Raw genomic sequence first — 12,704 nt, 5'->3', positions numbered from 1 at the left:
GCCTCCCCCCCGGGCACCTCCCGCAGCCCCCCGGCCGCCGGTTCTTCCCTCCCCCGCCGGCTCCTCTGCCCCGCTGCGCCTGCCGAGCTCTCCCTGCGTCCCCAGAGGGGCAGGCAGGGCGGTGGGAGGCACGGCAGGCACCCCCCGGGGCTGCGGGGACATCCTCCTGCTCAGCAAGCACCGGGAGCCGAGGCCTTGGGGCCCCGGGAGCCGCTTTGTGAGCGAATCACAGCGTCTGGGAGCTCGGCCGTGAGAATCCGAGCCAAGCGGCCCGTTCTTTTTGTGGTATCGCCCGGTGAAATTGGCCGGGTGAAGCTTCAACGCAGCCCCTGGAGCGGGGCTTTGTTACGTGAGGGAGCGTGAAATGTGGTGGTCAGAGCCTGAATGGACGCGTGGCCGTTGGGAACAGCGTTTAGACCGGGATTTATAGGTTGATGGGTTGGTTTGCTTAAAAATCTGTGGGTTGTAGGGAACAGGGTCTGGGTCCCTCTGGGATGTGTTTCTCCTGGGGTGGGTGATCTGCTCCCCCCTCTGGTGAGCTTGTGGTGTGTCCACAGCTGCCTTTTTTGGCAAGAAATTAGTTTATTTGCCTAGCTGCTTTCTGCCTCTGATGTTCTGGCTTTGATTTGAGACAAGCAGATATTATGGAGAGGAAAAAAATCAGTGTTGGGTAGGGTAGGGGAAGGATGGGGTTAGGATGTAGGACTCCTGCTCCAAGGAAGGTCATTTCCAGAGCTCCTGAGGCTGCTCCAGGGATGAGGAGTTGTTTTTCACTTTGCCATCATGTAGTGGAAGACTCCAGCCTGTATAAAATTGAGAGTATTTACAGATGATTTGGCTTCATGCTAAAGGCAGCATCATGATATGAACCTTCTCCTCAGGTTTCCCAGAGTCACACAGTGAACTGAGATCACATCTTCTGATCTGCCTTTAGAAATACTTCCCTGACTCTAATTAAACATGTTGTGACTTCTGGGGAACCCTGAGTTACAGAAGCCAAACCTTGGGGCCCCCTGGTTTGTGCTGTGGCTGCATTTCCAGGGTTGTCACTTCCCTTTAGTGGGTGCTCCCCTCAAACTTTGCTCCCCAACCCAGAGTTAAGCCTGAATGTTAACCTTCCCAGGGTGTTCCACAAAGGACTGGGCAGTTGTAGAGGAGGGATTGAGGAAGGTGGTCTTGGGTCTGTGCAAGCTGCCCCTCTCAAGTGGCTGCTGGAGCTGTAGGACCCACATTTCCTTCCACCAATGGCTTGTGGTAGAGGCTGTGAACTCTTGGCAGGCACAGAGGGTTAACAGTTCCTTGCTCTTCCTGGGAAATACTGCAGGTGGGGACAGAAGCAGCACATTAGTGAGGCCACCAGGTGAGAGTGGCTGGGGTGTGGGTGTGCACTGGCACTGCTGGCATGGGGGAGCAGGTGAGAGGACAGTTAAGAGCTTTCCTTGGGAAAGCGTTAAACCATGGTTTAAACCAGGCTTGGGGGGGTGTATTTCAGGCCAGGTGGCCAAACCCTGACTAACCACAAGTTTCCCCACCCCCCCAGGCTGGATGCTGTTTCAGGGTGGGCTGTTTCATCTGCTGCTGTGCTCCTGTTGTCCCCTGCCACCTGCGTGGGGGGGACAGGGTGACAGAGGGGAGTGGGGAGGAGTCTCTGGCCCAGCTGACTTGTCAAAGTCATCCTGCAGTCAGATGTTAAAACTCATGCTCTGATCACCTGATTTTTGCTGCTTGCTTCAAAATTGGAAAAAAAAGCACACCCCCCTCCTCCCCCTCAACATTCTATTAGAGTGACCCTGTTGTGCAGGCTCTGGTCAGCTCTGATGCTGTGTCAGCTCCTGGCAGTTCATTGTAGCTCCCAAAAGCTGTGTTTCCAGTTTCTCTTTGAATGGCTCTAGAGAAATCACGGGGTAGGATGTGACCATTCCTGTGGAAAAGGCTTTTTTTCCTTCCTCAGTGACCAGGTGTAGTAGCAGCTACTAAAAAAAATCCAAGCTTACATCCCCTTTCACTGCCCAGTTACTGCTTTGCCTGATCCTGAGGGATGGAAACCTCTTTTGTCTGTCTCCAAGGAGAAAGCTGAGCAAGGTGAAGAGCTGAACCTCCATCCTCCTAAAGACCCTTTACTCACCAGGCTTTGGCTCCTGCTTCCCACTGCCCCAGTTTCCCTTTGGTGTGGCACAGCTCTGCAGGGGACACACAGAGGCTGCCACCAGGCAGGCCTTTCAAGGGAAATATCAGAGGGATTTTCTTCCTAGAGAGAGCCACCAGATGGAGTAAAATGATTCCAGGAGCTCCTAGATTTGACTTCTCCCTCCTGCTGTCTAAAAAAGCATCAAGAAAAGCTGTTGGGAGACCCACTATACCAAGCTGGAAAAACCTGCTCCTTCACATCAGGGAAACCATAGCTCTGAGTTTCAAGCTGCTGCTGTGCTTTTGAACTTCAGTTGGAGGGGCCTGTGCCAAGGTTGATGGCAATCTGAGAGCTGAGGAGCTCTGCTGTCTTTCCTCTTTGTGTACCCAACAGTAACTGAGCTGTTTTCAGACAAAAAGCCATGTGCTGTTTTGTGGGGTGCTCCCCTCAGCCTTCATGTGTAGCTTGAAAGAAATGAGGTCAGGCATCTTGTTTGTTGTTTTGTGACTTCCCAGGTCTGCACTTGGACTTGTGTTCTGGGGAGGAATGCAGGTGGGATTTCGTATTGCTGTGTTTTGTGTGTTTGGGGGCCACTAGGAGTCCATAGGGCACTGGTTAGAGGCAACTGGTTAGGATAACCTCCAGGACAGGAGAGAAAGCTGGGGAGGGACTTGGGGCAAGGGCTTGTAGCAAGAGGACAAGGGGTGATGGGTTGAAACTGGCAGAGGGGAGACTGAGGTGAGACATGAGGAGGAAACTGTGGAGTGTGAGGGTGGTGAGAGCCTGGCCCAGGTTGCCCAGGGAAGCTGTGGCTGCCCCATCCCTGGCAGTGTTGAAGGGCAGGTTGGATGGGGCTTGGAGCAACCTGGGCTGGTGGGAGGTGTCCCTGCCCATGCAGGGGGGTTGGATCTGGGTGACTTGAAGGTCCCTTCCAACCCAAACCACTCAATTATCATTTTATGACAAGCAGCTCACAGTCCTTACTTAAGTTGACCTAATTGCTTTCACTGATCTGAGAGATTGGCAGATGTGACCCCCATCTACAAGAAGAGCCAAAAGGAGGATCCAGGCTCCTGTATGACCAGCCTAATCTTCTGTGACAAGGTGACCCACCTAGTGGATGAGGGAAAGGCTATGGCTGTTTTAGCTGGACCTCAGCAAAGCTTTTAACACTGTTTCCTGCAGCAGTCTCCTGGAGAAACTGACTACATGTGGCCTAGACTGGACCTTGCAGAGTTAGGTTAATGGTTGGACTTGATAATCTTAAAGATCTTTTCCAACCAGAACAATTCTCTGATAATTTTTGTCTAGAAAACTGTCTTGGATGAAGAAGTTAAAATTGTCAGCAGTGAGATATGGAGCCTTCTGGATGTGGAGTTTTGCCCAGTAAAGTGTGAATGAAAGATTCCTCTTGTGATGTCCTCAAAGCCTTTCTCCAAGGGTTTGCTGGTCTGGGCTAAGCTGTGGCCACCCAAACACAGGCTGAAATGGCCAAGCTTGTTAACCTTCACTAACTGGTCTTGTTAACCTTCTGTTTTTGTTTTTCCAGAGCTGACCCTGAACCCCCCAGAAGGAATAGTAGCAGGTGAGGAGCTGAGCAGGATTTGTGCACTGTGAAATTGTAGCCTTGTGCTCAGGTAGGACTCAGCCTTGTTTTCTTCTGTTTTTTTTAATAGGTCCCATGAATGAAGAGAACTTCTTTGAATGGGAAGCCCTGATTATGTGAGTTAATACTGGTTTGTGTCTGAAATCAGCACCTGCATGTTGTGATGAGCTTCTGGGAGAACAAGAGCATGAAAAACTAGTATCACTATCATCATATGGACCTTAGTCTGTCTTTGGCTGGGAATGTCTTTTCTGATGCAGGCAGGGAATGATTCTTGGAATATGGAAGGGAATTCCTGCCTGTTGCAACTCTCTTAGCAAAGAATGTGTGGGTGAGTAGAGCTGTCATGGGGGTCTCACAGAAGTGCTTCTGGATTTAATCCATTACCTAGAAAATACTTTTTCTGGTGTTTCCTATGACAGCTTCTTAAACAACAGAGGAGCCGCAGACTTGAAAGCCCTTTAAAGTGCTGAGCATGGAGCTTCAGGTCTTTTTGTCAGCACAAAATGAGAGGTAAAGGTGCTTTAGTTTGGGCTTCTGCATTGTTTGTGTGTCACAATAAAAATAGATTTTAAGATCTGCTCCATTCTGAAGCTGTGGTACAATAGAAACATATTTGCCCTAAAAACCTTTGGTTGCTTTCATCTCTTTACAAAAACTCTGCCAGTAGAAGGGTTTGCATACGTTTGGAAAGGAAGCTTAATGTCTTGTTTACATTTGTCTGTGATAATCTTCTCCAATGTTTTGTAATCTCACAATGTGCTGTGTGAGATTCTGGGCATGGGAGAAGTGCAGATGAGGAGATTCAAGGTGGCCTCAAATTTTCTATACAGATGAAGTACAGAAGGTAAGCAAGTCCCATGATACTGAGGAGAGCAGAGTTCTTTTTTTTTTTTTGCTTCTTCACCTAGTTTATATAAAGCCAGAGCACATGTAATGGCAAATAAATTTAAAAAAAAAAAGAGAGAAAAGACCTTGCCCATTTATCAATTCAGAAGTGGGCTGGGTAATGTTACACAAATTGATGTAAGAGCTTGGCTCAGAGATAAAATAATGCCTTTAAAAATAATGGTGGTAATAATTTGTATTCCTGGTGTTGTTGCCTGCAGCAGCAGTGCTGGATGAATGTTAAACATATAAATGTTAAGGCTGTGTTGACATGTCTGAAAGAGAGAAGAGTTCTTGCTCTCCCAAAGTGAGTGCCACAGATCCAGAACTGGAAATACAAGGGGATAATCTTTCTGAGCAGTGGAGCTTTGGAGCCTGACATAAAATGCACCCTTTTGATAAGACATCAAACAGTGGCTGAATTAAGAGTATTCATGAAAGCCAAATCTTTGCAGCAAGGTAACTTATTCAGGAGGATAAATAGCCCCAGTGTGTTGAGAGAGTTTACTGTCGTGCCCTTCGGCTCCTCAGCTCTGTGTGGGGTCTGACAGGCTGCCTTGTGTTGCCCAGGTTTGTGAATTGAGCATTTCAAGACCAAGTTTTGCCCTCTTTGGTTGGCCTGGATGAGTCTGTGTTGTTCTGAAAGCTTTATCCCCAAAGACAAACACATCCTGATGTTAATAACTTCATTAGCCTGAAGATTGTCTGCAAACTCAGCAGTGTAAATGAAGACAACTTACCAAAAACCTGTCTACAAGGGTAATTAGATCTATAATTAGACTCACAACTTCTGCTTAGTGTGGAGTTCCCCGTTTTGGCATCTGATGACTGTGGGTTTTGGCCTTTTTTTTTTTTCCAGCCTCCTTTTAAAAATAAAACATTTGCAAATGTACATGAAGCTCTGGTTACAGTGTCAAGGCACTTTTCCCTCCTATTGTGGCAGATACCCACCATCCTTTTCTTCCCCTTGCCTAAGGACCTCGTGGAGTTCAGAGTTGCTTATTTTCATGCTGTGTCTTCATGTCACCAGAGTTGTGACTGATCCCTAATCAAGGACTGGGTAGTCTGGACTCCACCTACCATAGCAGCTCAGAAAAGATCATAGGAGACAAAGTGTGGCCAGCAGGTCAAGGGAGGGAATTCTGCCCCTCTGCTCTGATGAGCCTAGAGCTGGAATACTGTGTACAGCTCTGGAGCCCTCAGCACAGGAAAGAGAACTGTTGGAAAGGGTCCAGGGGAGACAATGTAGATGATGAGCAGCTCTGCTCTGGAGCCAGGCTGGGAGAGTTGGGGTGTTCAGTCTGGAGAAGAGAAGGCTCCAGGGAGACCTTGGAGCACCTTCCAGTGCCTGAAGGGGCTCCAGGAAAGCTGAGGAGGGACTTGGGACAAGGGCAGGGAGGGAGAGGACAGGGGGGGATGGATGAAAACTGGAACAGGGGAAATTTAAGTTAAATGTTAGGAATAAATTCTTCACCATGAGGGTAGGAAAGCACTGGCCCAGGTTGCCCAGGGAAGCTGTGGCTGCCCCATCCCTGGAAGTGTTGAAGGGCAGGTTGGATGGGGCTTGGAGCAACCTGGGCTGGTGGGAGGTGTCCCTGCCCATGCAGGGGGTTGGAACTGGATGGTCTTTGAGGTCCCTTCCAACCTTCACCTGTCTCTGATTCTGTGAGGAACAGAGGCTTTCCATATGCTGCACTTTGCCCTTGCACCACCTGCAAAGGTTTCCAAAGGTGCTGTGTTGTTTTTTTGTACCTCTCTGGCCCTTCTGATGTCCTTTTTGAACTGAAAGTGATGCTGTCGAGTTTCAGTGTTGCAGCCTCCTGAGTGCTACGTGGTTGCAAACCCTGTCTTGGATTAACTTGAATTATTTCTTTTGAAGTTGATCCTGGCAGCAGGGAATGGCTAAAACAAAAGGGTATTTTGCTCACAGAATACGGGGCCTGAAATGGAGCATGTTGGGTTAACATATTTGACAGAAGAGCCCTCAAGGCTGTGTGTTTGCTCTCAAAACAGAAGACACCCACCAGCTTTTCAATGCATTTATGTACATGCTCTTAGAAGTCCAACAATAAGCCTTTAAAATGCAGCTGGAATGAAAATGTTCATGGGAAAAAAAATAATAATGCACTCAGTTTCCTTTCAGATGTGAATTGAATCCTGACTAAATTTAGGGCAAAGGCCACAGAGGAAACAAAATCATTGACATGGTTTAGCTTTCATTCTTGCAGTATGTTGATGCATTTCTCTAGTGTCAATATTCAAGGTTAAATCATGTAGCTCTGGTGTTTTATCTACCAGGCAAGGCTTCTGAGTCCTGAAGTGTAGGAGAGTGAGCCTCCAAGGGCTTTAGGTTTTGCTGGTCTCAATTTTCTTTATCTGTAGGTTACCAGTTGCAGTCTGAACTGCTGGGAGTCCTTGACCTTTCATGTTCTTTCTGGTGTGGAGAATGTGGATTGAGATGTTCCTAAACCTTCTTTCCCAGAGAAACCCTTGTTGGAAGAGCTTTTTACTAAATACATGGGGTTTCCTTGGCTAAGATTTTCAGTGATGAAGCCTGTTTCATGATCTTTCCCATCAAGGGACCTCCTGTTTGTGTTAGACCTTCCAGATGGTTCATCAAGTCACATCTAAGAAACCTTTTTTGCTCACCTTCCACAAATGTTTTATGGAGGGAGGGTAAAATAGTTGCCTTTATATTCTCAACTGGGTTGCACTTTGAACTGGATGGTGAACACAATGAGGAAATGTTTCTGAGAGAATCTTGGTGAAGCCATTTGTTCTCTGCCTGCACTTGTGGGAGTGCAAACTTCAATACCTTCAGTCTGCAAAGAAATCTTGGCATCCTGCATCTGGCAGTTGTGGTCCCTGAGCTGGTGTTTGCCTTTTTGACAAAAGCCTTGCTGTGTTTTCTGCATCAGATAGTGAGAAATGTTTGTGTATGGTTCTGCTCGATACTGGCAGTTTGGATCTCTGTGGCTTTGCTGCATTATTTTGGAGCTAGAGTGTTTGACATCTCTGGCTTGTGCAGCAGAACAGCATCTTCAAAGGCACCAGGAGTCCCACACCTGCCTCTGCCTTCTCCTGACGTGCAGACACTCAAATCCTGGAACATGCCTTGGAGCCAGATACTCCAATTATATCCAGACACACCCTGCTAATTAAGCAGTGTTGTGACCTTCCTAGTAATTTAGTGTGCAAGCTTTGATATCCCCCTTCCCTCCCAAACCCCCTGTTTGGATTTCAGTTTAAGAGGTGTGGGGTGAGAGTGCATTAACTCTTTGTTTTCTGGAGAAGGGGATACAACCCACACCTCAAATGTCTCATCAAACAAGAATTTGGGTGAAAGAACTACTTCCAACTCTGGTGAATACCTTTTTTTTTCTTCTTCTTCTTTTCCTTTTTCTAGGGGTCCTGAAGACACCTGCTTTGAATATGGGGTTTTCCCTGCCATCCTGAGCTTCCCACTTGACTACCCCCTAAGTCCTCCGAAGATGAGGTTCACGTGTGAGATGTTCCATCCCAACAGTGAGTCTGATGCACAGGGCAGTGGGTTGATTGTGCACCTCAAAAAGAACCTTTTGCAGCAGGAGAGCCTGGCATCCTTGCCAAGGGTGGTTCTCTGCCTTTCCAGCCTTGAGGATGCAGTTGGAGTGTTCAGCTGCCCAGCAGTTCTGCTCTTAGGGTCACTTTACCACATTATTCCTCATCTACCCTTTGGCCATCAACAGTTCCAACAATTCCACTTGAAGGTCATTCCAGGAATACTTGTAACTGTTGCATGAATAAATCTTCTGTACACGATTTAGTCAATTGATACAGACTCTTTCCAGCTGTGTGGCTTGTATTTAAGTATTTTAAACAAGTGAAAATGTGTTCATGTTCAGCAATGTGTGGATGCGGCTTTATCAGGTTTTTTCCATATCAAGTCCTGGGTTTAGTAACATTTTTGATGTGATCTTTCTGAAATACAGAGCTGACTGAAATACAGAGCTCTCTGCCCAAGCACTTGACACATTTAGAGATGTTTAACATTAGGACTTTGCTGACCTTTTCCCTGCAATTCTGATGGTGACAATATTCTCTTAAAACTTTTCAGTGGACGTAATTGAGGGAACAAATCCAGCTGATGAGTTTGAGCACTGGATGTGCCCCTTTCCACAGCCTTGAGCTTTCTGGAGTCAGTTTTGCCATTCTCTTTAAAATCTGCTAAACTAGCCCGGATTGTGTAAAGATTGTTGATCATCACAGAGATTTGATGGGCTGGTCCTGAAGGTGCTGCCCTCCTGTTTTGTGCTTCCTTCCCAGCTGATGTTCCTGCACTTCCATAACTTCTGTTCTCTTTGGGAAGAAATTCTTTACCTCTGATGGCTGCAGCAGTGCAGAGTTTAGCACCTGGAAGCAGGGTGATCACATTGGCACCTTTTTCCAGCTGGTCTTTACAGTCAGGGTTGTGTACAGGGGGAACTGGGACACCACTGAGCTACCTTCTCTTAAAATAAAAGGCAGTTCATGGGTGCTCTGTCAGGATCACTTCAGAGTAGCAATGAATGGCAAGTCTTGATTAGCACTTTGTGACAAAGTGGGAAGATGTTTACATCTTCCTGGGATCATGCATTTTTTGTCTTGACTGTGCTGCTGTGATCCAGCTGTTTTAAATGAAGATAAACATAAAAACATGAGAGTAACTTATAAGTGAAATCCCTTCTTGCCAGTCTGTTCCTAACTGAGCAAGGAGAAGTGCTGCTTCAGCACTTGCTGTTTTCATCTCTTCCAGCCACAGCTAGAGCAGCTCCAGTCCCCAGCCTGGGGCTGCAGGAGGGGATGAAAGTAAGTCTTCCAAAGCCCTTACATGTTGCAGGCCTGTGCAGACATTAGCTGGGTAACTGGAAGGAACTGGAAATGAGCACAGTTGCTTCCAGCAGTGATTTCCTCTTTCTGTTTCATCTTGTTTTCCTGGCAGTGGGCAGCTAAGGAGCAGAAGCACTGAAAGTGCTGAGCTTGTTGACAAAGTTGTCATTCCTTGGGAGGCTGCAGAGTTGGGCCGTGGTGCTAAAGCAGTGTCTTGAGTCCCTTTCTCTTTGCGCTGCCTTCTTTAACTTTTCTTTGGCCTCATTACCAAGTCTCTGGAGTCCAGTGTCTGTGAAGGTGACTTGTGCTTTTGTTGCAGGTGCTTTGCTTAGGCTAAAGGTGGGAGCCAGGCAGAGAGAGCTTGGGCTGTTCAGCATGTGGACTCTTCTGGTTGCACCTCAGTCACATTCAAAATAAGATCAACTATATCAACCGACCACTTTTCCCTCCTTGCTGCAGCAGAGCATGTTTGCTTCATTCTTTTTATGGTCGCAGTCCAATGTAAGACTCCAGTCTGCATTCTGTGCTGTGTGACTCCTACTCTGCAATTTAACTAGTACTGGTTACCCACTGGGATCTGTGCCTGTGTGTAAATACTCGCCCTTGTTCCATCAGGCTGCATCTCTTTTTCCATGGAGCCTGTCACTGGTTGTTTAGTGACGCAAGTGTCCCCAGCAGGCTTCTGTTCAGGGAGGATAATCCCAAGTTAGACTTCCTTAAAGGAAATTGTTGCTAGATTTTTGTCTTTCAAAGTTTATGTCCTCTTGTCTTTGGGAGAGGAAATTTAAAACTGAATTTAGAGTCAGTCCTGTGAAGACCAAGTCCAAATACTTATTTGTTCTAAAGATCTGGAGAATCCAAGTGTTTTCACTGAGTAACAGTCAATCCCCTGTTCTTTTTTGTGCAGTTTACCCAGATGGAAGAGTTTGCATCTCCATTCTTCACGCTCCTGGGGATGATCCCATGGGATATGAGAGCAGTGCTGAGAGGTGGAGTCCAGTGCAGAGTGTGGAGAAGATCCTCTTGTCAGTGGTCAGCATGCTGGCAGGTAAGGGCTGCTGGTTTATCAGCTCAGACAGCAGTTACTGAGTTAGTTAGAGCTGCTTCTTGCTGTTTAGGTAAGCAAAGGACATTTAAAGCTGCCCTTTAAAGCCCTAGTGTTTATTTATCAATAAACACATTCTCTGAAAATGAAAAAAGCCAGACTGAATTAATAAACTGGTGTTTCCAGCTGTGCGAGCAACTGCTCTGCTTTCCTGCCAGGTCAGCAGCAGCCAAGCAGATAGTGGTGCTCAAGTGGGTGCTGAGGCTCAGCTGGTTCCCTGCTCCTGTACAAATTCTGTGCTCCATCCTTGTCTGTGCTAGGATGTCTGTTCAGCTCTTGCAGGTCTTAAAGCTGTTGATTGCAGCCTATGTTTGATCTGGCTTTAGCAGCTGAAGAGTTAGCAGTCAGATCTAACCACTATGGCAAACTGGAGTCCATGGACAAGCCAGCACCCTCTGGATTTGTTTATAATTTGTCAGCTGGGAATGGATCCATTCTGCCGTGGACTGGACTGTGAAGGAACATGGGTAGAGGACATTCTGTCCTAGTGACTTGTCCTGCTGTAGGCTGGCCACTGATCTGATAGAGTCACAGAGTGTCCAGGGTGGAAGGGACCTCTGGAGATCACCCAGTGCAACCCCCCTGCCAGAGCAGGATCCCCTAGAGCAGATCCCACAGGAACACATCCAGATGGGGCTGGAATGTCTGCAGGGATGGAGACTCCACAGCCTCCCTGGGCAGCCTGTCCCAGGGCTCTGTCACCCTCACAGGCAAGAAGCTTTTCTTTATGTTTAACTTGACCCTCCTGAGCTCCAGTTTGTGCCCATTGCCCCTTGTCCTGTCCCTGGACACCCCTGAGAAGAGTCTGGCCCATCCTTAGCTCATCTTGACCTTACTGTGATATCCTGGTGGCATCAATCCAATCAGAACCATCTGCCCATCCAGCGGCTCTTACTGATTTTCTTTGGTGGACTTTCTGTAGTCCTAAGTAGGAGAGGTGTACCAGAGCCACAGGGAAGTGGCAGTACTGAGGCATTCTGGACAAAAGAGAGAGGGTCTTGCTCCCTTGCCTGCCTGCCCACCTATCTCAGTTTTTCTCATTTCAGAGCCCAATGATGAAAGTGGAGCCAACGTCGATGCCTCCAAGATGTGGCGGGAAGACAGGGAACAGTTTAACAGAATTGCCAAGCAGATTGTGCAGAAGTCACTTGGACTTTAAGCTCACAAAGAGACTGAAGTGTTTTGTATTTTTCTCCACCTGGAAACGAGCAGTGCTCAGTGCTGGTACCAAAAAGGAAAACTTTGCAAAACTATTGGCCTAGTTCTTCTTATCGTTCGTTATTTATTTACCATCTCTTTTCTTCTTCCACTGCTCCAGAGAAGCCTCTAATTTACTTACTAAATTGTGTGGAAAAGGGATTTAATACTAGGGAAAAACACAGAGGCAGTGTTGTTACAGAGGCTGCTTGTTGCTACCTCACTTCAGGGTATGGAAAGCTTGGAGACTTTACAATCTGCAGCCCAACTTGGCCAATCTGCTGGGTGAGAACAGAGCTGGTTTGGATCACCTGCTGGAAGAATTAGTTGTATGGTTTGTTTTTCTAGGTAGCATTGCATCTGGAGCACCAGTAGGCAGGAAATAATCTAGGACAGCATTTGCAGTGTACTTAGAGAGGCTGTAAAACAAGATTATAGTCAGGATCTGTTAACAAAGAAGGTGATTGTGCAGCATGAAACTTTAAGAGAACTTGAGGGTTGTTACCAGGCTGGGGGGCTAGGATGGGCTGGTGTCCCCATGTAACAATGAGAGTGTGTGTATATGGAGCCTTGGAGTCAGTGCTTGCTTGGAAGAAATCCCAAGAGCTGCTTTATTTCTCCTTAAAGACACTCAATTGTAAACTTTTGCATTCAATGAGACGTGCAAGATGGAAAGACTGGATTCTTAAACACCTTGGTTAGGCTCACCATGGGTGAGGTGGGTCAAAGGCAGCCTGAACACCTGGAGAGAGTGTGTCTGCTCTGCTGGGCATGTAAAATGTCTCTGCAATAATGTCAGCTCCTTGTTTGCATTTGAGTGTTGAGGGGATCAGGCACTGCTGGCCTTGCCACTGCAGCCCAGCTCACCTGCTTCCCAGGTGAACGAGCTGAAGTTTGTAAAATCAACATTTCTTTATGCTGACCACTCTTTT

The 12,704-nt window shown here is 47.2% G+C and overlaps 1 protein-coding gene across 1 annotated transcript; it reads left to right on the top strand.

Moving 5' to 3' along the window:
- Positions 1 to 3,673: 3,673 nt before the first annotated feature.
- UBE2G2 (ubiquitin-conjugating enzyme E2G 2) lies at positions 3,674 to 12,160 on the top strand. Its single transcript, XM_009996717.1, has 5 exons — positions 3,674 to 3,713; positions 3,805 to 3,850; positions 8,029 to 8,147; positions 10,378 to 10,518; positions 11,622 to 12,160. Exons 2-5 carry the CDS (start codon positions 3,810 to 3,812, stop codon positions 11,732 to 11,734), a joined length of 414 nt encoding a protein of 137 aa, XP_009995019.1. The 5' UTR covers positions 3,674 to 3,713; positions 3,805 to 3,809; the 3' UTR covers positions 11,735 to 12,160.
- Positions 12,161 to 12,704: the final 544 nt, after the last annotated feature.

Source organism: Chaetura pelagica, unplaced genomic scaffold (assembly GCF_000747805.2).
Source record: "Chaetura pelagica isolate M959 unplaced genomic scaffold, ChaPel_1.0 scaffold264, whole genome shotgun sequence".
Lineage (NCBI taxonomy): Eukaryota > Metazoa > Chordata > Aves > Apodiformes > Apodidae > Chaetura > Chaetura pelagica.
Note: the sequence above shows the minus strand (reverse complement) of the source record. Positions and strands in the feature narration are given on the sequence as shown.